The sequence below is a fragment of the Gallus gallus genome, chromosome Z, assembly GCF_016699485.2.
Source record: "Gallus gallus isolate bGalGal1 chromosome Z, bGalGal1.mat.broiler.GRCg7b, whole genome shotgun sequence".
Taxonomy (NCBI): domain Eukaryota; kingdom Metazoa; phylum Chordata; class Aves; order Galliformes; family Phasianidae; genus Gallus; species Gallus gallus.
This window is the reverse complement of record NC_052572.1, coordinates 3,197,987-3,223,990: the sequence shown is the minus strand read 5'-3', so window position 1 is coordinate 3,223,990 and position 26,004 is coordinate 3,197,987. Positions and strand designations below refer to the sequence as shown.

At 44.3% G+C, this 26,004-nt stretch overlaps 1 protein-coding gene across 2 annotated transcripts in view; it reads left to right on the top strand.

Moving 5' to 3' along the window:
• Positions 1-26,004, top strand: part of SETBP1 (SET binding protein 1) — a 269,348-nt gene that overhangs the window by 8,809 nt on the left and 234,535 nt on the right. For both annotated transcript variants that reach the window (XM_015277426.4, XM_001233853.7), the window contains exon 2: positions 9,936-10,596. In XM_015277426.4, coding sequence (XP_015132912.2) covers positions 10,105-10,596 — 492 coding nt within the window. In that variant the 5' untranslated portion in view covers positions 9,936-10,104. The remainder of the gene's footprint in view (positions 1-9,935; positions 10,597-26,004) is intronic.

Genomic DNA, 26,004 nt, shown 5'->3' with positions numbered 1-26,004 from the left:
TAAAAGCTTGCATGTCATGTCTGTAAAAATCTGCACCAGTAAAGGTGACCTACTGGCACTGCCAACACTGCTGAAATGCACTACCCACCACCACACTGTGCTCACATCCACTGTTTGGTCTCCATAAATGTTCAGCAAGCATCAGTGGGTGTTGTTTTTTCTACATGGAGGAATTCAATTCCACACCTTTGCTTCATACGCTCTTCCATGTCAGATGCCATTTTGCCACACTACCCCTCTGCTGCCATCCGTCACACACTGACAAAATGTAATGGAATGTTGGTGGGAAAGTTCAGCCCCTACTGCCATACCACCAACATCTGCCTCTCACACTGTGGGCCAACACAATAAAGTAGGAGGTATTACTTTTGGAACATCTCTCACTCACTATACAACACCAACAGCACCAGAATATCACTGCTCACTCAACATAGAAATCCGCAGGGCAATTGTCCAGGAACAAAATTCAACCTTCCTTATTCATGAGCCTCATCTGAGGCATGCAGAACGTTGGGTGACATGGGATGTGCTGCTCGTACAGCCTCTAGACTTAGCATGGGACAGATCCTGGACTGAAGCCTTCACGGTCCTGATTGTGTGATCACTTATGGCTCTGAGGCATGGATGTTGAGCCAAGACCTGCTGCATTCCCTATCAGATGCGTGGTTTTATTTTACTGATTTCTTTGTGTGTGTTTTTTTTTTTTTTCTTTTTTCTTTTTTCTTTTTTTTCTCTCTCTCTCTCAAAGGGAAGGAAAGCTGGTGTATTTTGGCACTTGCGCAAGTGAAAATGAAATAATGGGAGGGGGGAGAAAAAGTAGAACAGGAGGAAAGATGAGTCCTGTGGCAGTTGCGATAAACAAAAACAAAACTTTTGTTAATGATTTATATAGAGAAATCATTCCACGCACATTTCAGAGCACAAAGGGAAATGTTTGATCAGAGGGAGGAGAGATTACTGATGTACCATGATGGTGTTAGAAGGAGGCTACTGAGCCTGATGGCAGTTTTCCAAGAGCAGAGGCAATCTAGGAAAGTTTGGTAACACAGATGATGGAATTGTACAGGCTTTTGCTTTCTGTGGCTGGTCTCTGTGCCAATATGCTTTCCCTGAATACTCATAAAACTTTCCATTTGTAGCTTAGAGTGACTTCCACTACCTTCAGGATGGTGCACTTGGCAAGAGCTGGGTAGAATGGAATAAGCATTTGAAGTCCCTCTACAAATTTTATCGCTGTTATTAATGGAATAAGTTCTGTTCTTTTCATGACACACAATGCTGCACCCAGCAGAGTGTTCAGGGTAGTCTGTTGCATTAACTCAGAAGTTTCCCTCGGGCATACATCACACCAACAGTGATGATGTTTGATCTGGAAGCTCAGCAACCTAGTGTTGACCCTATGTAGACAAATCTCTGGCTTCGCTCTCTGTGTTTTTATGATTTGGATCACAGCTGGCACCTCATTCTGCTTTTTAGTGTCTCAGAGTACTAATCTTCATGAGGATGATGAGTAAAAATGACATATCATCTCTTGTTATCATTGGGATTGAACACCAGAGGTGTAAATCCAGTGAGTCGAGCCCAGTTGTAGAGGAGTCACACAACAGTTTTTGTCTCAGAGAGCACAAGTGGGATGAGGCTTGCCCCTTTGAGACCAGCAGAAGTAGAAGGTGTTTACAGGTCTGATGATTTTACTTCCTTCCCTTACACCAAGGTGCACCTCTAAGTTGTGAGGGAATGGATTCATAGAGTTTTGGCTCAGATCTCAGGCAGGAGCTTGTAAAAGTCCTTGGGCAACTCAATGGGCATCTCCCCTCCTATCACATATGGGTGCTTTGCTACACTAGCTGTTGCCACAGCTGTACCTGGGCAGTATTGTTTTTATGGACTTCGTGATTTATGGCCATGTCAGTTGTTTAATCATTCAGTTGGCCCTCCCTTCGGTGTTGCATGATAGTTACTTACATAGAAAGGTGACTATCTGATCTAATTATGGACTCTCAAACCTAATTATGGAGTCAAATATGATTCCATAATCTACTCTTAATGTCTCTATGTTGAGAAGACAGATACACACATGTGTAATGTGCACACTTACATGCCTCCATAGTTAGGAATATACTTAGTATCTCATTTATTTCTGTCTCCTTATCTTATGGGAGTTTCTTGCAGCCTTGTCTGGCTACGCAAGATCTTCAGGTTATCTTGTCTTTTCCCCTCCAGTGTGGCTTTTCCTGTCTCCTTTTGCCAGGTTTGGGCATGCCAAGGCAGAGCCATCAGTTGTCTCTCCTCAGTCATGTTGGTGGAGTTGCAGAGAGCTGATAGCGTTTAGACTCAAGGCAATCTAATGGAAACATTTCTGCTGTTCTTGTAACTGCCATTAATCCTTGCCCTTTATTTTCCTCTGGATAGAACACACCCGAGCCAGTTAGCACCCCTTCCTTCCAGAAACAGTCCTCACAAAACCCACACAAAATCAGAGGCAGAGGTGGAAGGATTGGAACAAAGTGGGCAACACGGAGAGCAGGGCAGGGCAGGGCAGGGGAATGCATGAAGAGCCATCACCTTTCTCCTCTGTAAATACATGTGCACCATTCCACCCTATTAATGAATCACATGCCCTGTTTAGTTAGTTAGCTTTACAGATAATCTGTGGATTACAGGCCTTCACATATGGTCATTCTGCTTGCAATTAGTCATATCAGTTGAGGATCTCACACTATCTGATGTATATCCACATGTATTTTATGCTTGCCTATATTCAGGTATATCTTACAGATGTGAGTTTTAGCAGTGTACCTGAAACTGTCATGCAGTGAAGAGCTCAGTTTTTCCAAGACTGGACCAAAAAATACATCAGACAAACACAGAATGTCTGAAATTGTCAGAAAAATTGGTGATGGTCCAGTCCACTGCATGGCTCAGTGCAGGATCTGCAGGCAGGACGCACAGAGTAGTGCTCTGTTGGGATTTGGACATCGCCAGACCATTTCCAATTCCTTATTAAGAGCTGACATCCATTGGTTTTACTTGAAGGGGAAAATCTTTCAGTGTCACTTCTGTACAGACTGACACAAGTTAGGTGAAAGAGTGTTTTCTGTGGGATGTACAGTGGAAATAGCTGTCACACTCATTTTTCCAGCTCTCTGCTGAAGATGGGTTGCTCTTTCAGAGTATCATGGGCACATGAAGAAGATAAAGCCAAGGTTCAAAGGCATGATAAATCTAGCCCTAGGGCTCTGAGCAGCAGATTAAATACACTGCTGGTGCATGATACCAATCTGGTATAAACTCATTCTCCTGGTCAAATTTGCTGTGCACTTGTGTCTTTTCTGCATCAAATCTGTGCTGCTGGCTCATCTGGCAGTGCATGGACCTGAGACCATAACCACTGTGGTCACAGTAACACGCCTGAACTTCATAGGCCTTTTCACAAAGCAAAAATGATGAAATAGGTTGGAGCTCCTTTCCTATTCTCAGAGTGGGTTAGCTGAGTTCAGTGCAGTTTGCTGCATACCACGCTATTGGCTTCTTTTATGCCCCATGATGGAGTCTGAAGTTTCACTGACATTTCTCATAAAAGCAGGTTTCTGACCATAACTTTCCCTTGAGTGTAATGTGGGTTGTCCACTGGCCTCTGCCTCAGAGTCAGATGTGTTTCAGTGGTGGCATATATAATCGAGGACACAACCCAGGAGTCTTTGGAGTGAAAGGTGATACGTCATAATTAAATATTGCTGCATAGTCTCCAGTGCTTTGTGGTGAATGGTTTTAAAAAGATGGAGCATAAGGAGGCTTCCAGGATTCCTGGTATTTTGTAGGGATTAAGGATTTCGTAACTGTCTGTTGCATGAGAGAATGTGAGACCCAAAGGCAACATGATGGATGTGGGATTTGGTGGACACGAGCTCCATTTCACTTTCAGCACAATGCTCTCAGACTTGTGCCTCAGTTTTCCCTTAACCATAGCTCTTATATGCAGACATACGTATATATTTCATTTCTTTCTCAAGGCGTTTTGGACTTTACGGGTAAAACAAAAGCAAGCTCTGTAGCTACAGTCATGCCTGAGATTAGTGTACAATGGGATTTGGGCAACATCTCTTAAAACTGCTCTGAGCTCTCTGCTGGTGCTCCCTGTATTTAAGCAATCCAGAGAGAGCAGCAGCACAAATATTGGGCAGCTGAACCCAGTTTGCCAGTGTTTGCCTAAGCAGGGGTGCCTCTGTGCTTCTGTTTGCTTGCTACAAACGCAATTGTTTCGGGGCACCAGGCAAAAGCTGTGCCAAGCATTATGCCCGCTTTCATTTTTGGGGTGTCTCAAACAGGTGCATTTCTCCCCTTCTAGGTCTGACTTCCTACTTTCACCTTCATTTTTGTCCTTAGCAAATTTTCACTTTAATCACTTAACAGCCCTGACACCCAAATTCTTGCAAGTGTGATCTGTTGCCTGAAGCAGGAAAAGAGTATTGGAGGCCTTAATAGCCAGCACCTACATGACCCAAAGGGAGGTCTTCTCTTTCAGGCCTTTGCCTCCAGGAGCGTGTCTGAGGTAAGGTGCCCAGAGGTGCTGATGAGAGACATGTGAGCAGCCAGGCTGAGCATTTGATTATTTCTCAGTACTTATCAGAGGAAGTGTGAATTGCTCCCTAATTAAGAGCTAATGCCAACTTCTGTGAAATTTGTTGTCATTCACCTGTGAATTATCCTCCTGAAATTTAACTTGACTACAGGAAACTCGCTAGTGCTAACACTTTCCTCTGGGAGCTTAATTTGGATGGTAAAATGCCTCTGTAGATGCTTATTGAACAGGAATCGATGTTCATGAGCCTGGCAGGGCAGTGTGGGTAAGCACTGAGAAGCCTCAGCAGCCCTCATATCTTTGGTATTTAAAATACAGCTAGGAATCTCATGGAAAATCAGCATCCTCCTTGGTTTTCCAGGTCTGTACATGGCTAGCTAAGGCAGAAGAACTGATAGAGCACAAGTGATTCCTGTCTTCCCTTTAGTGCTCTTGTTTGCAGGCCAGCCCAAAGTCAGGGAGGTGCAAACACACAGACACAAAGAAGAGGGAGAAGTCCAGGAGATAAGAGTTGAATCAGAACCTGAGTTTTCCCAAGGACTTCATCCAGAAACAATTTAGGGGCTTGATTTTTAAAATCTTTTCACCAAGATTCAACTTGATTTTTACTTTTAACTTCAATTCTGAAGCTCAGACCCCCATGTCTTTTGGGAGAGTGACCACTAACTATTGCCCCTGCTGATGAAAACCCAGAACTGAGTGGCTCATGCAGGGCTGCAGTGTGCCCCAAACTGAAGAAAGGAGAGGTCAGGACTTCACCCAGGAGGTTACTTGTTCAGTAGTCTGAAGTGAGGTTTCCTAATTAGTCCAAGCACTTGTAGCCTGCCCAAACAAGAAAGACAAGTATAATGTCCCTGCATCCGAGTCATTTAACTATTAACCCTGAAGGAGAGTAAGGAGATACCTAAAACAATGACCCAGTTAATTCTGCATGGCATTTGAGTGCAGGGTTATTTGTTACTACCTGCGGGTCTGGTGATATCATCATCTGCCTACTCTTTGCATGACAGAAGGCCAATATTTTAAAGCAGGATTTTAAAGCTTGCTTTGGCATGAACCCATCTGACATTGGCATAATGCAGTGCCTTTATTAATCTGTTGCTTGTTTCCACTGACCCTGAGGCGCACACCCAGACTGGGATAAGCAATGGGCCTGGTGACCCAGAGCTTGAATCTGAGATCTGGGGCAGAAACATGGCATTTTATGAGTCCTCCACCAAACACAGCCCAGTGATTCCAAACCTGGAAGACCCTTCCCAGCTCAGAGTCAGGACTTACATTTCAGGTCTCACTCAACATAAGGTCCCGAGAGAGCTGTTCATCCCATCACAGCCTATGGTTCTTTCTTCATGCTTTTGTTTTCTGAGGGTGTGGTGGCTGCATCCTGCTGCCTTGCCTGCTGGGGCAGATGCTCTCTGTGAGAAACCTGCCTTTTTTTTTTTTTTTTTTTTTTTTTTTTTTTTTTTAACCAGCATCGAGAGAGGTTAAAAGTCTGTGGGCGGAGACCAGCACAGAGTGCCCATTGTACATGCGTGCATACCAGAGCAGTAACTCCCTGGAATGCTGCACCGCTCAGCTTTTACCACCTTCTGTTTGTGTTGCAGCCCAGAAGTGTGTGTACTTTGCGTCCTTCTCCAAGGAGATTAACAATGTGAAATGGCAGATAAATAGGATGGCCTATATTTTTCTTCATTTTATTTAATTTTATTTTGTTTTTTTTAGTTGGATTGGCTATAAGGGGAAGGTAACTCTAGTTCCCATCATCTCCATAGGCAGAAAGGAGAGGCAAGGTGCAAGGTCAGTCAATTAGGTGGAGCAGCTCCTTTCAGCTGGGAGGTTTTAAAGTACTAATTGCGTTAGTAATTAGTGAGTACCACATGGTAAACACTTGGGTTCAAAACAATGTAAGGGCATTAACTAATCCACCCTACAATAGATTTGAATGAGGTAAGCATTATACTTCTTTTATTGGTGGTGAAAGGGAGAGACTTGCTGACCATAGGGTGAGTCAGGGTAGATGTGTGGGAGACTGGGCCTGTTAGTTCTTCAAGATCATCTTCAGTAAGACCAGCATAACAGCAGGTCTGGGAAATGAACCTTCTCCCTATTGTCAGAAGATGTGCACAGCTTTAAGCATAAGTTTTTTTGTGATGTTCTAGCAAGATACTTCTATCTACTCTGAGCTTTGGAAAGTATTTCTAAGGCTAGGTAGCAATGCAGGACCCATGACACTTTTTTTCTTTTCTTTTTTTTTTTTTAAACTTTCCTTTCTGCTTGTGCTATTTATGGGAGGTTTATTTGAATTTGTGTCTGCTGGGATATGGGTGGAGGCCACCCAATGACTTCACGGAGCCGTAAGATACTTCGGACTTTCCATTACAAACCATATATGCCAGGGCCGGGCAAGTGATCTATGGCCATACTCTGATGGAAATACAGCTATGTAACTTAAGAAAAAGTGCTTTTTATTACTTCTTCCTGAACTTTAAGCTTATGCAAGGTATTTATAAACAGAAAAAAAAGTTGGTGGCTTAAGGACATGTGATTTTTCTGGGTGAATTATGTATTAAAGCAAAAGAGTTCACATCTGTAGTGCAGTTATGATTTCATGGCAGGTAGCTATTTGTTTGTTTGTTTGTTAAAATTTATTCCTTCTAAGAATTGCCTGAGAAGCCCCTGTCTGTTCTCAGATCCTGCTAGCAGTTGGCTAGGGTGTGGGTTTTGTCAGTGCAGTAGAGCTCATCTAGTAGGGAGTTGCTGCTGTAAAGGTAGATCTGCACTGGCAGCCCTTACTCCTGACAGTGCCTTCTTCTGTGCTTCTCCCTGCTCCAAAACAGATATTTCTCTGATTCATCAGACAGCCATTTCAGGGTACTAAAGTAGCAAACTAAATAAATAAATAAATAAAAATTCTTTATTTCTCTCTGTCATGTTCTCCTGCTAATGAAGATGAAAATCTAAAATGGCTTTCTGTGGTGGCTTCAGAGGTGGGGGTTATTTGCTGGATATTAGAGAGAGAAGATACAAAAAAACTTCATGCCTTTAAGAACATGTTGTGTGCCTCTCTTTGTCTCTCTCTCCCTCTCTCCCCCCCCCCCCGGCTTAGTCTGCATATATGGGTGATGCATCTTCTGCCTCAGCTGAATACTCACACCTTTTCCTGCTAACTTTGGCCAAGCTGAGTGCTTCCATCTTGAGGGGGCTCTGTCTGATGCCTCAAAGGAAACTCACATTTGGAAGGGTGAAAGCACAGTTGTTGCTTCAGGGGGCTCGAGGTTTTTCTACAAAGCACTGGTAACCAAGGGCATACTGGCAACTCTGGAAGACACTGAATTCATCTTTCATCCATTGCCCTCAACACTTAAGTCGTGCTTTAAAAATGATCCAGGTTTATCTTCCTCCTGTGCAGAATCTCAGGGAACATCTTAGATGCAAGACAGTGTGTGCCTGAAAATATCAAATGGAGATCACGTGGCATGTGCAGGACAACCGGGGGATCAGGCCTAGCCAGCATGGGTTCATGAAGGGCAGGTCCTGCTTGACCGACCTGCTCTCCTTCTATGATCCAGTGACCCGTCTGGTGGATGAGGGAAAGGCTGTTGATGTAGTCTACCTAGACTTCAGCAAAGCCTTTGACACTGTCTCCCTCAGTATTCTCCTGCAGAAGCTGGCAGTCCATGGCTTGGACAGATAACACGCTTGGCTGGGTAAAGAACTGGCTGGAGGACCGGGCCCAGTGAGTGGTGGTGAATGAAGTTAAATCCAGCTGGCAACCAGTCACGAGTGGTGTTCCCCAGAGGTCAGTGCTGGGGCCTGTCCTGTTTAATATCTTTATTGATGACCTGGATTAGGGCACTGAGTGCACCCTCAGTAAGTTTGCAGATGACACCAAGCTGGCGGGAAGTGTTGATGTGCCTGAGGGTAGCGAGGCCCTACAGAGGGATCTGGACAGGCTGGATAGCTGGGTTGAAGCCAATGGGATGAGATTCAACAAGACCAAATGCCGGGTCCTGCACTTTGGCCACAACAACCCCAGGCAACACTACATGCTTGGGGCAGAGTGGCTGGAAAACTGTGTAGAGGAAATGGACCTGGGGGTGTTGATTGACGCTAGACTGAACATGAGCCAGCAGTGTGCCCAGGTGGCCAAGAAGGCCAATGGCATCCTGGCTTGTATCAGAAATAGTGTGGCCAGCAGGAACAGGGAAGTAATTGTCCCCCTGTACTCAGCACTGGTGAGGCCACACCTCAAGTACTGAGTCCAGTTTTGGACTCCTCACTGCAAGAAAGACATCGAGGCCGTGGAGCATGTCCAGAGGAGGGCAACAAAGCTGGTGAGGGGTCTGGAGCACAGGCCTTATGAAGAGCGGCTGAAGGAGCTGGGATTGTTCAGTCTAGAGAAGAGGAGGCTCAGGGGAGACCTTATTGCTCTCTATAACTACCTGAAGGGAGGTTGTGGTGAGCTGGGGGTCAGCCTCTTCTCTTGGGTGACTAGTGATAGGACTAGAGGGAATGGCTTCAAGCTGCACCAGGGAAGATTCAGGCTGGACGTTAGGAAATACTACTTCTCTGAAAGGGTGGTCAGGCACTGGAATGGGCTGCCCAGAGAGGTGGTGGAGTCACCAACCCTGGTGGTGTTCAGAGAGCGTTTGGATGTTGTGTTGAGGGACGCGGTTTAGAGAGAACCATTGGTGTAGGGCGAATGAATGGTTGGACTGGATGATCCTGTGGGTCTTTTCCAACCTTAGTGATTCTATGATTCTATGAAATAATTCATCCAAAGTGGAGCATCCCCACAGTACAGCCAGCAGTGAAGTGCATCTCTCTGACTTGCAGTGTGGAAACAGGGAGTTAGGTGTTCTCTTTCCTCTTTCATAGGGAAACACTGTATTTTCTGTGCTTTGATCACTGAGTTATTGCTTAATCTGAAGCAAATGTTTACCCTTCTTTTCCTTTTTTTTTTTTTTTTCCACTTTTATATATTTTTTTTCTTCTCCTTTTTGAAAACCCAATGATGAGGAGCATCTTCGAATAAAAGCTGATTTCTCCCTCACCTCTGTTCCTAGTCCAGAGAAGAATTAGGCTGCATTTACACATTCCCTTTCATTTACTTTCTAATATCAATTTTCATCAGTTCAGAGATGCATGTGTCTATGTTTCCTTGGCTAGGCTGCTCTATGGTACCAGATCCGGATCTCAGAAATGCCAGCCATCCTTGGTTCCCACTTTGTGTCATGGAAGGCTTTTCAGATATCACAGGGGAAGCCCAACTGTGACATGTTTCAGTCATTTCCACACTTGGGTTCAACGTGGGTGTGTTAACTTCCTTTTCTCTTCTCCTTTCTTTCAACAGTGGCAGACCTGATCTCTTCTGAGCTACTTGCAGCCTCTGGGCCATTGAGACGTTGACTTTGGCAGACAGTTACCATTCATACCTTGGGATCGTACCTGCCCTTTCTCTCCTCATCCCCTCCCGCACTGCCCTTCCCTCTAATAAAACTCCGGTGTGTCACGGTCCTGCTATGGAGCCCAGGGAGTCTTTGGGCAGCTCCCGGCAAAGGGGAGGCGAGGCAGATTTTCTGCCAGCCTCTGTGTCCTCTGCCAAACCACCGTCTGCCTCCAGCTGCACAGGGGAGACAGTGCTGCCGACGGCTGGCTCGGGGAAAGGGATCCCGGTGAGTGGAGAGCGTATGGAGCCTGAAGAAGAGGATGAGATGGGTTCTGGGAGAGATGTGGATTCCACTTCCAATGCAGACAGTGAGAAGTGGGTGGCAGGAGATGGGCTGGAGGAGCAGGAGTTTTCCATCAAAGAGGCGAACTTCACAGAAGGGAGTTTGAAACTAAAGATCCAGACGACCAAGAGAGCTAAGAAGCCCCCAAAGAACTTGGAGAACTATATTTGCCCACCAGAGATCAAAATCACCATCAAGCAGCCTGGGGAGCAGAAGCTTTCCAGAGCTGGGAAAAATAGCAAAGCAGCTAAAGAAGAGGACAGAGGACACTCCAAAAAGAAGGTAAGTTCTATGCTTTTCTGTGTCTCCCCATGAATCAGAGATGGTCTTGAAAGAAGAGGGAGAGGGTGGGGTGAAACTTGTGTCACTTGTGTCCATGACATAACCTTCACACCATTTGCAAAGCCGTGCTCAATTGTGAAGAATGCAGCGCAACAGAGGTCTCATGGAAAGGTCCTTTCCAACCTTGTGATTCTATGACTCTGTGATTCTCATCCTACACTGCTATGTGCTGATCTTGAGCTATCCTTCAGATAAACCAAGTGGGAAAGGATCAGATGTTCAGCTGTGCCTCTGTTACTTGTGTGCGTAATTGAGATTTAAGATTAATTGCTATATGAGCAATAAGTGGTGGAGCCTACTTCCCAATTGCTTTGTATCCAAGCACTAATATGTGGAGCCTTTTGGAAGTTAAAGACATTGACTACATTTTTAAAATACAGGTATGCAACAGAGAACAATCAAATCCATTAATGTCTGCCAAGCAAACAGCTCCATTATTCTTGATTAGAGCAGTGTGCTAGCACCACTATAGTTATGCTTCAGAAAATACTTTCATTATAAGCCTAATCTTGAAATATCCTTCTGGAAAGAAGTTTTGGTATGGTAATTTTTTTTTTTTAATAATTTACTCAACTGAGCATAAGAAAAATGTATTGCTATATATTAGTTGTTTCCAGGAATATTCTTTTTGTTTTCCATTTGGCTTAATTTTCAGTGATATGTCTCACACTTACCTGAATTAAGTTTCTTTTAAAAACTGCTTTAAACAGCACTGGGGGAATGACCCTTTGTGACTGCTCATGTTATTTTGAATGTAGGAGTGTTTTTTTGCCCTAGGTGTCCAAGGAAGCTCAGTCAGGTTGAGGCTTAATCACAGTACAAATAATTTGCCTTATATCTTTAGGAATACATGTGCATCGTGATGAGTTCAGGAGGTAATCCAGGTTTAACAAAAGACTTGTGAGTATTTCCAAAACCTGGACAAGTTCATGTAGGAGATAAGTTTCCACCTGTTTAAAGCTTAGGAGTTGACTTGGCCTGCTGCTCAATGAGCTTTGATCCCCTGCTGTATACAGGTTGCCACCTCTCCTGCACCGCATACGTACAATGGGCTACTTTAAGCCTGGAGTAGGCTACTTGCCATTTGCCCTATCAGGAGACAGTATCCTTCACAGGCTGAGTCCATTAACAGTTCCAAGTCATTTTCTGAAGCAGGAGCATTTCCCACTGATGCTGGGTAGATCCCATGGAGATTAACATGACTCACTGAGAGTACTTCTCTTAGAAGCTGAACTTGCTGGGGGAAAAGCAAGGGGACTTTTTCTATGAGCACTAGTAAATGGCATACTCCTTGTTCAAGGAAAAACAGCACAGAAGAGTTTTGGTCCAATAATACACTGGGAATGGGCTTTCCCAGCTATTGAGAAGGACCAGTGCTTGTGTGAGAATGTGCTCAGAGACAGTGTGGGTGTCACTAACAATCCCTCCATGGCCAGGCAAGAAGAGAGGACTTGTTAACCACTACCTACCTCACATGGACTGTGGGGAAAGTGTTTAGAAATTGGATCTTTATTTCCCAGTTAGATGAGAATGAAAGGCAAATTCATTCTTTCATGTGGCCATTCAGAAAGGTTAAATAAATGAAGCAAACTGTAATGAAATCAGCAACGGGAGGGAAAGCAGCATGGTTATCTTCAGGATGACTATAATTGCAGAAAGATAAGGAGTTGGAAAGGGGAGGATTGTGGTCTGAGTGCGGTTGAATTCAGCTTTTGTTGTGAGTTCTGAGCTGGTTTGTGCTGTGTACACAGGCTGCAAGCACTTTGGGTAAGAACTAGCCTAATCCAACCATTAAAAAAAAAAAGAGAGAAAACACAGCAGGTGGATGCTCTGAGCAGATGGGGAGAGGCCCGTCGCACCGGCGAGTCGATTATCATAACACCCAACGGCTGCCGTGCAGCAGCTGCTGAGCTAGGGTCAAGCGTGCTGGAGGCAACGTGGTGAAGACGAGTTCCCAGCGGGGACCTGGAGGACCACAGGGCTGTGATCTTGAGGGGTTTGATGCTTGGACCTGCACCCTACATCCCCAGGGCGGTGAGCATCCTGCGTACCCGGAGCCAGATGGGATTTAACACGCAGCTGGCTCTTAGCCTGTGGGTTAGACGATCATATCTTGGCTGTGAGCATCTTGCATTGAGGGGTGATGAAAGGCACTGCATGAGAAGCAAGCCGAAAATCAATGGGAGAAAGACTCCAGCGCTGGCAGTGTGATTGCTCTAATGGCTGCAACGTATGTCTTGTGGCAGCTACAGGGTTTTCTGTGGAGATAGAGATAGGAGGAAATGGCAAGCTGTGACTTGAATGGTCCATCTGTGGGCTTTCCTGGGAGAGAGAAGCACATAGTTGTAGTTGTATTCTGTAAATACTTGCAGAAACAGAGAGAACTGTGGTAGTGGTTTCGGTGTGTTTGTCACATTCAAATGATTTTGGTGGTTTTGATCTTGCAGTCACATGCACTCCTTCAGGGTTACATTGCTTTAATCAGCATGAACTCAAGAAAAGCAAATAATGGCAGCAGTAGCAGGGAACAACACATCCAAACTCATGGGGTAGATATGCAGGTAGTGTCACTGTACTGTCCTCTGTGAGTTTCTGCCAGGAGAATTTGGCCCAGTGTACACATTTCTCTTGTGCATGGGCATGGTGCTGTTATTGGAGTTCATCTCCTTACTTGTGGATGTGAGACATTTATATGTGTCCCCACAGATTGGTGTATAAGGATGGAGAGCTGAGCATACAACATGCACTGCAAATGCCATGCTCGTGTTTTGGGAGTGGAATATCCTACACCTCATACAATGAGTTTATCTTCCTCCAAAAGGAGGAACAAGCTCTATCAGGGCTTGAAGAATCACTCGAGTTTGTTGCATAATAATTTCAGCCACATCTCCAGTAGTCCCCAATGCTTTGAAACACCACTTCAGCATTCGTGCAAGAGTTTGAATACACACAGTGCAGAGGGCAAGTAACGAAAACATGGAAGCAATTTAAGTAACAGCATGTGGGTACACAAAGGACTGGTAATGCCAGCAATGTACAAAGAGGCTATGAACTGGGGATATAGTATTTGTTCAGTGACCACTCGGGGAGGAAGAAGATATGCCTGCTCCTAAGCTTTGCACTGTTCTGCTAATTAGGCAGTAGGGGCCAGAGCCTGATTTCTAAAGCTGTGGTCTGGGGTCCAGCGCTGATTATGAGGGGGCTCTGAAGAGCTGCACTGCTCATGTGCATTTTTTCTACCTTTGATTCCAGCTGCTAAACTATATTAGAAGATGTAAACACACATTAAATACTTTCCTCATGTTGCTTCTCCATGTGAGCAATTGCCCTGGGGATGTTACGCGATGGTGAATGGGAGGGAAGGGACGCCAGCAGGGGATGGTGTTGGGTGCGGTTGCCCTTGCCCTGAAGCAGGGCGGGAGAGCTCCAGAGTTGGGAGCCTCTGCTCCATTGGCTTGGAGGCTTGGCTGCAACCCAAAAACTTTGGGTTTTTAAGTGGCAGTCTTGCCAAGTTTCACATCAGCTTCCCCCTCTTGAAGATAAGAGCAAAAGTTGCTTCCTACCCCTCTCCCAGGGCTTTTCGGTGGCTGAATTGCAGCTTGGGCTGTCGGTGCAGCTGCTTGTGCTGTGACTGTAGAGCATGGAGATGTTATGCAAGTGTGTGTGCTCTGATTTCAACCATTCTGTGCCTGAGGATGGGGTGGGCTGGGCCATAGCCACTTCAGACTCAATGAAATGGAGCCATTCACCAGTCTAGATGGGAGGGGGAGGGAAGAAGAAAGCTGGGAGCCCAAAGGATATGTCAACGTCCCCTGTCTGCAGATTGTAAGCCTTGGAGCCACTGCTCTGGGTGCTCTCACCTACAGCACAGTTGCTCAAGTCCAGAACCCTCAGCATCCTTAGGAGTGCCTTTTCCCTCAGATAAGGGCAAACGTTGTCAGTTTGGAAAGGCACTAAAAGTGTGGCACCAAATGCAAAGAAGCCATCCATCAGCATTCCCTGCCTGTCACGTAGTGTTTAACAAGCCCCAGATGAGTTGCAGTTCCCTGGTTTTGTTTTACTTCCTTCCCCCCTCCCTTCCCTTCATTTGCTACCCTGTCTAGTTTTGTGTCTGCAAACACTTCATTACCCACCCCCTTCCTTTCTATAAACATAGCCTGATAAATTTTCTTTGAGCTTCCATCATATATGTAATGTCTTGCTTCAGGGGATGTTAACTTTTTAAATTATTAGATAATTTCTTTTTTGGGGAGCTTGGGATGGGCAAATGCACTTCATTTCTGAATAAGTGTCAGCAAGCTGACTAGAAGTGAAACTTCTTGTGTGCAGACAGATGAAGCTCTGTCCTTGGATTTTTTTTTTATTATTATTATTATTATTATTTTAAATTTTTATTTTATTTTATTCAATTTATTTATTTATTTTGCATTGTTTCCCCTACTGCTTGCCTGTGGGTATATACTATTTCTCCACAGGAAGCAGTGTTACCCATTTTTGCTTGAAATTCTGTTAATTGTCTTCGTTTTCTCTTCTTAGCCCCACAGAGGCAGCTTGCTCCTCCAGTTCCCATCTCTGCGAGGATGCTCATTCATACGCTTTTCCCTTTGGACTCCTCTTTTTCCACAAGATCATGAACACTTGCACTCTCCCTTTCCATCCATTTCTTTGTACCGTTGACTGCACATTGCACTTTCCCTCCAGGTTCTCGTGTGCATCTACATTTCTTGCCGGATTACCACTGTGCTGTACTCCTCTCCCTGGTGACTTGTGAGCATGATCATCCAACTGCTGAAAGTGCATGCTTATTCCCCTTTGTTAAGGGTATCCTCATGTGAATTGTCTTCTGAGTCATCTCTTTCTATTGCAATCTGAACATGGCTTGGGGTATTGGTATAAGCACTTGTGTTATTATCAGCGCATGAAGGGTTTATACCAGTACCCCAAGCCATGGGGTTTTGGTATATAAGCCAAGGTGTAGCACGGTGAATGCCCTTGTACTTCTGTTTGAAGAGGCAAACTCTGACTTTTACAGCTTTTTTTCTTGGTTTTCTAAAGGGTGGAGCACCTGTATCAGCTTCAGTCCAGAGCTGTTTCTTTGCTGGCTTGATCCCTACTCTTACAGAATCCCTGAGGCTGCCCTAAATAAATCTATTGGCAGATTCGTGATGTGCACACTGCCAGTGGGTCACGAGGAGTAGGGATATGGATCCTAATCTCTATCTTAGACACGGACTACTGGTAGTCTCAAAAACCCCAGCACAGTGGGGAAATCTACTTGTGGTATGGGAAAGCTGGCTTCTGAGCAGATGAGAGACTGCTTCAGAGCTGCTCTAACAGGCATAAGGCTCCTGGCATTTTTACAGTCTTTCTATACAAGCATTGGGGTGCAAAGTTACACAAACTCAGCCCTTTGAACTCAGGTCTCTTTTTGGCTAGCTTATCTTTCCACTACACAGAAAAGAAACAGCTGTGATTTGCTGCCCGCTACAAAAATCACATCAGGCTCCCCTCTCCAAAACAAAACAAAAACAAACAAACAAAAAAGCAGGAATGAATATTTTCATAAAAAAAAACTTCAGAATTTAGGAGTTTTGTTTCACTGTGAGCTGAAAAGCACTCCAGCTCATCTCAGTCCTTAAAGATACCTGAGGTGCCTGGACTAAGAACAGAGTTCTCTTGGGCCTCCATGTAGTAAGCTGGAGAATGCTGAGCCCACAAGAATATGATTCAACTCTCACTGTGAAGAATGGGGAGGGCTGGGCCCCAGCTATTTCTCTTCCTTCTGCTGAAGAAGAGCCTGCCTTGCATCATGTTGTGGGTGTCTTGTGATAGGAACACAGCACAGTTTCTCCTCCAACTTGATGTTCCACCTGAGCCAGCTGATCTTCACCCTTTGCCTACCTTCTCAAAAAATTGCGTTTCTTAAAGAAGCAAGCATCCGACAGCAAAGGGATGGGGTGGGTGGGGAAATCTGAGTAGACTTTTACTGCTTGACACAGAGTGCTAAATGAGGAAGAGTTGCTGTATTTGATTAGCTGCCACATGACCAGGGCTTGTGGAGGCTGTCTGTGTCAAGGACCGGTTTTGTTTTGCAGCAGTCCCTCCCACGACCAAGTTTCGCTGACCCTCTGTGACATTTCCTTGTTCCCTCATGCTGTGCCTTTCTCTTCAAGCTCTGCCAAAAAATGTCCCCCGAGCTGGTTTGGGGATGGAGGAGATGGTTCACAGCTTCAGCGGGGAAGGAATAGGATTCCATGCTCCCCACTATAGGACTAGATGGTGCTGTTCAAAGCAGCCTCATAAAACCTTGTCCAAGTTAGTGCACGTTGCTTTTGTTTTGAAAGCACCATGGCCTCTGGGCTTAAAGAGATGTGCTGGAGACTTGACATACTGACACATCCATGCAAAGCTGCAAGCCTCCATACTGGTTGTGTCTTCATTTGGACACGAGTGTGCACAGGAGTGCCAGCCTTCATATACTCATATCCATTCTTCTAGTGCCGCCTTCTCCATGTAGTGTTCCCGCTCCTAATTCCAAGCATGCTTGACCACAAATACTTTCTCTTTTACCTCCAGCTTTTTCATCTTCATTCTCTTTTTCACACATGCACACACACACACAGTCATGCACCCTCAGGTTAGCTCTAGTCCTTCACATACTCATTCCTAGCTGGTCTCCTCATTGCTCATGTTTCCCTGCGTGAACAGCGAAACTGCATGATAGGCTTATTTTTAACTCATTTTAATAAAAAGAGAGGCTTCACCTTATGTACTTTCTTGTCTTTTATTTATTTGTTTGTTTGTTTTCTATTTTTCTTCTATTAACTCTGAAAGTTGTGAAAGTTAGTTTCTAACCACTTTCCTTTTCTGTGGCTTCTATGGTGTCTAATGACGAATGAACATTTGTTCATTCTTTCTCTGAGAGAGCCCTTCTCTCTCGTTCTTTGCTTCTGGCCGGCTAACAGTTTGAACAAAACATCTTGGAATGTGGTATCTTGAAGATTTCTATCCTGGAAAATGTGATTAAAATGGCTGAAATACTTAAAAAAATGTTGAGGAGAGGGTCATATAGTCAGGAAAGGAACTTGTGTGTCCATTTGCACACACAAAAAGACAGTGCGATCACATTGGCCTTGTTTCCTTAGGAAACCAGGCTAAAAATATCCAGAATAAACATACATTGTTTTTTAGTGCTGAGATTTTTCCAACTCTTGAAACTTAGCAAGATTCTGTTTGATATATGACCCCTGAGTACAAGTCCAGTTTGCTGTGGTTTCATAAGAACACTGTTTTCCATTTCTTGCCATGACCACTAGTATGAATGAGATCAGTGGCACTCGGCTTCTTCATTTCAGGACACAAAGTGTTATCTCAATTTCTTGACTATTTTTGGGTTCTAATCTCCAGATAGGTTCTAGCAGGGGAGATGTGTGCATCAATCAGTAGCAGGGCATTGCTTCTGAGTAGGGAAGTATCTTGTGCTATGCAAAACTAAAACCATTTTTTCCTCTCCTGGAGTTACGGGCTAGCAGAAGGGGACAGAAGAATGACCAGTGGATCTTGCTATTGAAATGAGGTTATGTTTTGAAGTTGTGGCCTGGACTGAGGCATTGTGGAAAATGGAGCTGCTGAAGATAAGGAAATGGTCCTTTAAGATGAACAGCCAACTGTAGCTGCTTTTGCAGAGCTATGTGTGTCTCTACCAGATTAATTTCAGGGTGATGCATCATGTTCCTATTGCAAATCAAAATCTGCACTTATGGTCTCTGTATGAAGGCAGCAGAAGAGCCTGTCCTTCTGCAAGAAGCTAAAAATCCTGTAGAAATTAAAGGAGGAGAAACAAAACCATCTTTCTCTTAATACTGTGTGTGAAATACAATAATGAGATTAATTAATCTGTCACAGGACAGGCTAATATTTGGGTCTCCTTCATCATACAGTGGTTGCTTAACGATACCGCGACTGAGTCTCCAAGATGATGGCCTGATCTTAGTGATGGCTTCTGAAATCCAGACCTCTTCTTCTCACTGACACTGTTGAATTTGTATCAAAACTACTAACTCTCTGCATCTTTGCTGGCACTTTAATAAGAAAATTTATTTCAAAGAAGAATTTGCAGAAATGAGAAGTTGAGGTTTTGGGGCCTGTGTGCAATCAGACAGTGTAGATGCTCTTAATAGTTGCTTCTGGTCTCTCAACACTAAAATGTGGTAAGAGTCAAACAAGGAATATTTACTGGAGGACTTCTTATCTTCTCATCAGTTTCTCATGGCTCTCTGTCTCACCTGGGTGGCAAAGTTTGTAGAGAGAGATGGTATCTTTTATTGACATCGGTGTTACAGCAACTCCAGCACTATAAACCTGGGTGGTTCATTGAGGAATTTCAGTGCTTCGCAGCCTTGTAGCTTTGTGTGATCTGCTCTTGATCCACACACTGAAAGATGAGGATCAGCCCAGAGGGGTTTTGTGGGTAATTTTCCCTTGCCTAATGCTCTTGGGAGGAATGTGGTGGCACCAGCAGCCACCCAGAGGCCATGTTCTCCTCCTTGATGACTGCTCGGCTCTGCCTGATGAGAGGGCCAAGCAGTGAATGCTTAGATGTGTCACCAGTGATCCTGCTCTTGCTTCACCATAGGGCAATGGCATTTATTCCCAGCCTTGTTCTTTTCGGCAAAAGCCCTTCTGTAGCAAGCTTGGCAATTACTTCCCAGGAGGAGCAGGCAATGGTTTCCTCACACCTTTGATGCGGAGTCAACGCTAATTCCCAAATTATTATATATTTTTTTCATTAGACTCTGTTACAACCCAGCATATGCTAAAATATTGTCCTGGCCTGGGTATTTTTGCCTAATCTTCACGTGTTATATTTTCAGGTGGATAATTTATTGAAAGCTCACTCTCAAGACTAAAAATAATAGATGTGAGGCAGGCAGAAAATTTCACAGTGGGCAGTAGCAGAGCTAACAGGAGTTTGGTTAGCCCTTGTTTCTGCTTCCAACCAAAGATTTTTCAGCTGTAGGAACAGTTCCCAAATCAGTATCCTGTACAGTGTTTATTAACTGGGAGCGTGAAGGTACCTCTTTGGCTGCATCTTCCAAGGGATCTAATGCTTCAGAATCAATGTGTTTTGCTTCTTATAGCCCAGGTATGTGAGGATTAGATGGGATAATTAACATCTTGTCTGGTTGCTGTATTCACCAGTGCTCAACTGACTCCTCCCCAAAACAGCTCCACATTTTTACATATACAAGAAATCATAAGGTTTGGAAGAGATCTCTGGATATCATCTAGTCCATCCCCCTGCTAAAGCATGTTCCCTACAGCAGGCTGCACAGGAAAGTGTTCAGGCGGGTTTTGAATATCTCTAGAGAAGAAGACCCCAGAACCTCTCTGGGCTGCCTGTGTTGGTGCTCTGTTGCACTCACAGTAAGAAACTGTTCCTGGCATTCCGGTGGAGCTTTCTGTGTTCCAATTTCTGCCCACTGCCCTCTCTCCTGTTGCTGGGCACCACTGAAAATGGCCTGTCCACATCTACTTGACTCCCACCCACTGGATATTGACAAGCATTAATAAGATCCCCTCTCAGCCCTCTCAGCCTTTCCATGACATCTCTTCAATAATTTATGGCATCATTTGGATCAATTCCCTCCAGTGTTTTCTCTCTCTTGTCTTAATTCCATTGCGTTACTTGTAATTATAATCCTGACTTGAAGGAGAGATGGGGGGGGGGAGAGCTTGCTTGCTTCTGTGACTACAAGAATTGCAATTGCAGGAGGAAGTATGTGATGGGAGGGATTGATCTGTCCTTAGGTCACTGCCTCTGGGTGTGGGCAGGAGCTGCCATTAGTCACTTGGGGACTGCAATTGCCAACTTGCTTCATGGGAATTTGTGAGGTGTGGGGCAGCTTTGCAGGAGGGCAGCATATCCTTTGCTGCTCCCCGTGTTATGGTTGGTAGACGTAGCGTGTAACAAAGGCATGTTTCATGTTTAGAGGCGATGTCAGACTTGGGTGCTTGTGATGAGGAACCCTTGATCTGCTTGGGCCACTATTGAAAATAATGGGAATGTGGCTGTTGATGTCATTTAAAGGGCAGAGGAGGCTTCAAAGAAAAGGGAAGGCAGCTTCTGACAGACAGCCAAGTCCTTAACCTGAAGCATTTGATTGTGAGAGAGTGACTGACAGTGACTTGCCTTTGGCTTTCTCCATCTGTAGGAGTTCCTATTAGTGATGTGTACACATGACTTTGTGAAGGTTTCGGGTTGTGATTCTCTTTGCAGCAAAACAAGGAAGTAAGACAGATGCTAATTACTGTTTAAATAAGCTTTATACTATTACATTGTGAATTTGCCTGCTGAACTTCATGTCCACCATTGGCTTGTGGCATTGCCATAAAGTGATGAAAAGGTGGGGTGGAAGTCTAAAAACAGTCTGTCGTTTTTTCTGTCTATCTGGCCTGACTTCAGCTAATAAAACTGCATGAGCCTGTGGGGTATGGCAGCTGTGTGCTGGAGATACAAGTCGACTCAGTCCATCTTGGCCACATGATTTAATAGGCCTCTGTGTAATCCCCAGGTCAGAGGCCATCCACTATGCCCATCTTTGTCACATCTCGGTGATGTGTATCCTGGCAGGTTTTTCTTTTTGTTCCCTCCCCGGCATGGAAAGAACCATCTGCCGGTTTGGCTTTCAGAAGAATTTCAAAAAAATACCAATTTCCCTTTGTTCCAAGAGGAGGGGGGTGATGGGACAGAAGGGGGAAGGAGAGCCTGACCTAAAACCAAGCCAGTGTTTGCAGGCGTTTTAGAATAGCTTGTATTGTGTTTCCTACTCCCCAAGGAAGGGTTGTCCTCTTTCTTCTTTTCTCTTTGATTGGATTCCCTGCCACTCTGCAAGCGAGTCAGAAGCTGCAGCTGCTGCTGTCAGCTGGGAAGGGAGACCCCTTGTTTAAAACCCATATGTTAATCCCTGGTTAGAAAATGTAGAAATGCTTTATGCTCCCCTTGCAGTCCCCTTCGCTTCTGCTCTCCTGCAGCTTTTCTGCCTGCCCCTGGCCCTTGCCACTTTATTTGGGTAATGTCTGAGGTTTAGGCATAATCTCTCAGTATAACAGAGGTACCTGAGACCATGTAGCTGCTAACAGTGCAAATGCACTACCTACCATTCAAGCTGTATTGCAGAGCTAAGAAGTGTTATAGGGACAGCCAGAGAGTTTAACTAGGGGTTAAAAAAAAAAAACCATTCCAAACAAGTAGCAGGTGTAAAAGAGGCTCAAAAGTATGACCTTAAAATACAGATAGTATCTGACTGACCAGCCTCAGTAAGGAGTACAAGTAGCAGAAGGATTCTGTAAACAAACTCAAAGATTGGCCAAAGCAACCAAAACACATCTAGTTTTAGAGCCAGGAGAAAAGTCAGAAAGGATGTCAAATGTGTTGTGAGGTCTGAGGAAAAAATACAGACGGCTTTGCAAGCAAGAGGAGTCTTCTCGTGGCTGCTGACACAGATAGATAGAAATGTTTGTTCAGTGGGGTTGTGTTTTGTTCCCAAGGAAAAGCCAGCAGCCCAGTTGGAGAGGAATTTAAACAGTGAGGTAAGGAGAAAGGAGGATTTGGGCTCTGCCAGATGGAGATGGCCATGCAGGCAGCACCGGGGAGGGTATGATAGTTAAATAAGACAATTGAGAGGCTTGGAAGTTTATCATGAGGTGTAATACCCCTGATGTTCAGACACTGAAAGAGAATAAATGAAAAAAAAAAAGAAAAAAAGTAAATAGTGCTACTTTCATAGTGGTACAAAAAAATAAATTGCCACAAAAATAGGGAAAAAGGAGTTGGATGATGGATAATATAAGGTTGAAGGCAGTGCCCTACAACTGTCATGACTGAACATTACAGATGAGTGCAGGTTTTCTGCACCCCCCATATATGCCTTCTCCATCCTAAAAGCAGGAACTGAGGCAGACAGAGGTGCCTGGCCCAGAGCCATGGCAGAGGGAGATCTACCTTCTGCAGTTGCAATTTAATGCGCCAACTCCTGCAGCTTGGTGCATCCATCAGGATCCCACTGCTGCTCAGCTGTCTCCATCGATGGACTGTGAGGAACAACTGGGTGCCCTGAGGGTCCTCCCTCCAAAAGAGGGTTTCACTGTGGGGTCACATCCCAGGGACACAGGGAGGGCTGACAGGTGGCTGAAAGCTTGTTCCGTGTCAGCTTCTTTCTGGCAGGTGGTGTGACCTCTGCTCCTAATTTTGGGCAGTGTGAAGGAACCAGCATGGTGTGTACCCCCACCTCTCCCAGCCCCTTCCCTGTCCTGGCCCCATGTTCATAAAATAAAGTGTAATTGGGAACCTACCCTCCATCCTGTCTGGTGTGAGGCCATTTGTGTGCTGGAGGAGGAGGAGCAGATCCGGCACTGGGAGGTGTTGGTAGAGGGGGATAGATGGAGGGAAAACAGTTCTGCTTGTTCAAGTAATTTAGACCTCAGATGGTTTTTACTTAATATATATATACATATATGCATAAAGAGCAAGATGACACTTGTAAAGGTGTGCTTTTGGTACATAAAAATATTTCAACAGCAGTGGGAACAAAATGCAACAAAGAAGTGTGAATTTAAACATTTTCTATTTCTCAGGTTTGTCTAGAGAGATGTGAATCACTTTTAAAGAAAACAGCATGACAAGCAATATAGTCAATTTCTGTCCTTTGCACTGAGATCTTTGCATCTCAGAGTTGTATGTAGTTGGTGTCTCTGCAGAGGACTAACCTCATAGCACTGAGTGAGGGCTGAACCTATTCCTTGGATGTTGTTGCTGTGTGTTTGCTTTGGGTTTGCTCTGGGTAGCCAAAATGAGGTGAAGAAGCATAGGAAAACTGCTGGTTTTTGAATTTCACTTTCTGCTTGGTATTTACTACCACGCTGCCTTTGGAGTAGAGACTTTTATATGCACTAACATAACAACTTTGGTGTTGAGATCATAGCTTTCCTATACTTTCCCATTCCCCGTCAGTCTCATTCGTCATCTCTCTTTTAATTTTTTTATTTTTTAATGAGAATGGAAAATCAAAGAAAAAAGTAACGAACACTTTCCTATTCCTTTAACTCCAGCAAAACTCCTCTTTAAACCCACTTGACTGGTCTAAACTAAGTTGCAAGTGTCTGCTTTGGGAGGGCTGGGTTTTGCTGTTGAAATGCTTGTGTTTCAGCTGTGTGAAAGTTGCATAAAAATGGACATGGGATAAGCAGAATTTATTTATTTATTTAAAGATAAAGAATAATGGTGTGAAAGAATGAATTAGTTATGGCAAATCTTATTAGTGTCCATTGTAAGCAGAGAAGCAGAGACATATGGGAGCACTTGCAAAATTATTCCTTGTTTATTCAGCTTCGTAACCAAAGCAAATTTTTTTTGCATAGTGTCATTTATTTGGCAACTGGAAGGGTGTGGAAGGTGTGTGTATATGTAGCAAAAAGTAGGGGGTGGGGGGGAACACAGTATTGGTATTCCATTAAAACTTATGCTTGGTGCTTTGTTTGTCAGGTTTTGGCAAGGCTTTTTGCTTTGAAAGCCATTCAGAGAGGATCGGAGCAGATGGCAGGGAGATCCTGTTTGTGTTATTTTTGGACATTCCCATTGAAAGTCTCAGATTGTTGTCCTTTTTCCTTCCCTCCCCCCACTTGTGTATGTTTCTCTTTCTTCCTTCCTTTCCCTCTTCCTTCTTGATTTTTTTTTCTTTTTAAGTATATATTTTTAATACTACAGCATCCTCTAAAAGCTGTGTATGTTTCTGACAAACTCAGTGATGGACATCTCGTTACTGTCTGTGAGTATTTGGGAAAAGTTGAAAGGGGGACTGCCTCCTCCTGACGCTGCATTAGAAGAGAAATTTGGGTAGAGAATGGGGAGAAGGGTTACCATTTTGGTGGGTTCATCTTGATAACCTACTTTTCCTGATAGATTGGCAGCTGCATCAAGCCTAACCAACAAGTTTATATTGAGAGTCTTTGATAAAAGCAAATTTAGTGACTTGCATGACGTAGGCTTGTGGCCTCCATGATCTTAAAACCCATTTGGTGGAGTGGTCTGGTAGCAGACAGACTTGAAAACGAACTATGCCCTGTTTCTTTATGGTCTTCTCATGTCACTGCTGAGATTCATTGGTCTTAGGCAGCATTGAAGGCTTTTGTTCTCATCATCTCTGCTCAGATGAGGGAATTTCATTGCCTTACATTCCTTGTATAAGTAGTTTTCCCAAGCAGTAATTTAGCTTAATATAAGACCGCTGGATATGTCTGCAGAGCTTTTCATGTGGAAGCCTTCACCAAAGCCCTTCACAACCTCTGCAGGCACTCCAGCAAAACTGAGTCTGGTTCAATCAGTTAAAATGCTTGGCTAGCCCAGATCTATCAGTGGGGATGTGCATATATAAAGACGATGGGAGGTCTTGGCTGGAGTCAGTATCCAAAAGTTCAGGTGATTCACCCGAATCTCATCCAATTGATTAAATCTCTTAAGCTAAGCTGGAAATCTCTAGGAAACAAGCTTTCTCATGTTCATTCTGTCAGTGGTTGTTTCCAGCTAGAAGAAGATTATTTAAATCCTCAAATCTTTGCATCAGTTGATATTAGAGATGTTTTTTCACAGGAAAAGGCTCTATAAGGATTTTAAACTTTGGCCCAGGAAGCTCAGATGTGTAAGCAAATGAACTTTTCAGGCTTAGTTGAACTACCCTGACCCCACACAACAATTTGGTTCAAATTTTGAGTTCAAGGTGATGATTCATGTTGGTTATATGCTTGAACCTGTATACCCACATCCTCAATCTTTTTTTTAACCAGTGCACTGAGGGAACCCACTTCGGAAACTCTCATTTCATTTTGAATTGTGAAATCAAAAGAGTGAAAGCTCTGAGGTCTTCCAGTTGTGTTGCATCCTGCTAGCTGCAGGAAAGGTCTGTGTAGATACTGTTACCAAATGTCATAGTGAATGGCACAAGATGTGTGGAATGATGTCACTTAAAATATATTTCACTGGATAGAGCTACAAGGGGAGGGAAGGAAAAGAAAAAACAAACGCCAAAGAAACCTCAAACTCACCTCAGTTTTGCAGTTATCTTGGGCTAGACAGCAAGCATCCACTTTGCAGGCTTTTGCTCTGCAGCAGTGACTTCTGTGCCTGCCTCATTAAAGTTTGGCAGCTCACTCCTGCTACCCACTGCCCCAGCCTTCTGCTCGTCGCGGACAGTGCTGCCTTGCCCTGGTGAGGTTTCCTTTTGGAAGCTTCCAGTGGTAAGGGCTTTCCTGGTCTGGCACACTGAGAACGGAGCCAAGCTACAACCTCAGCCC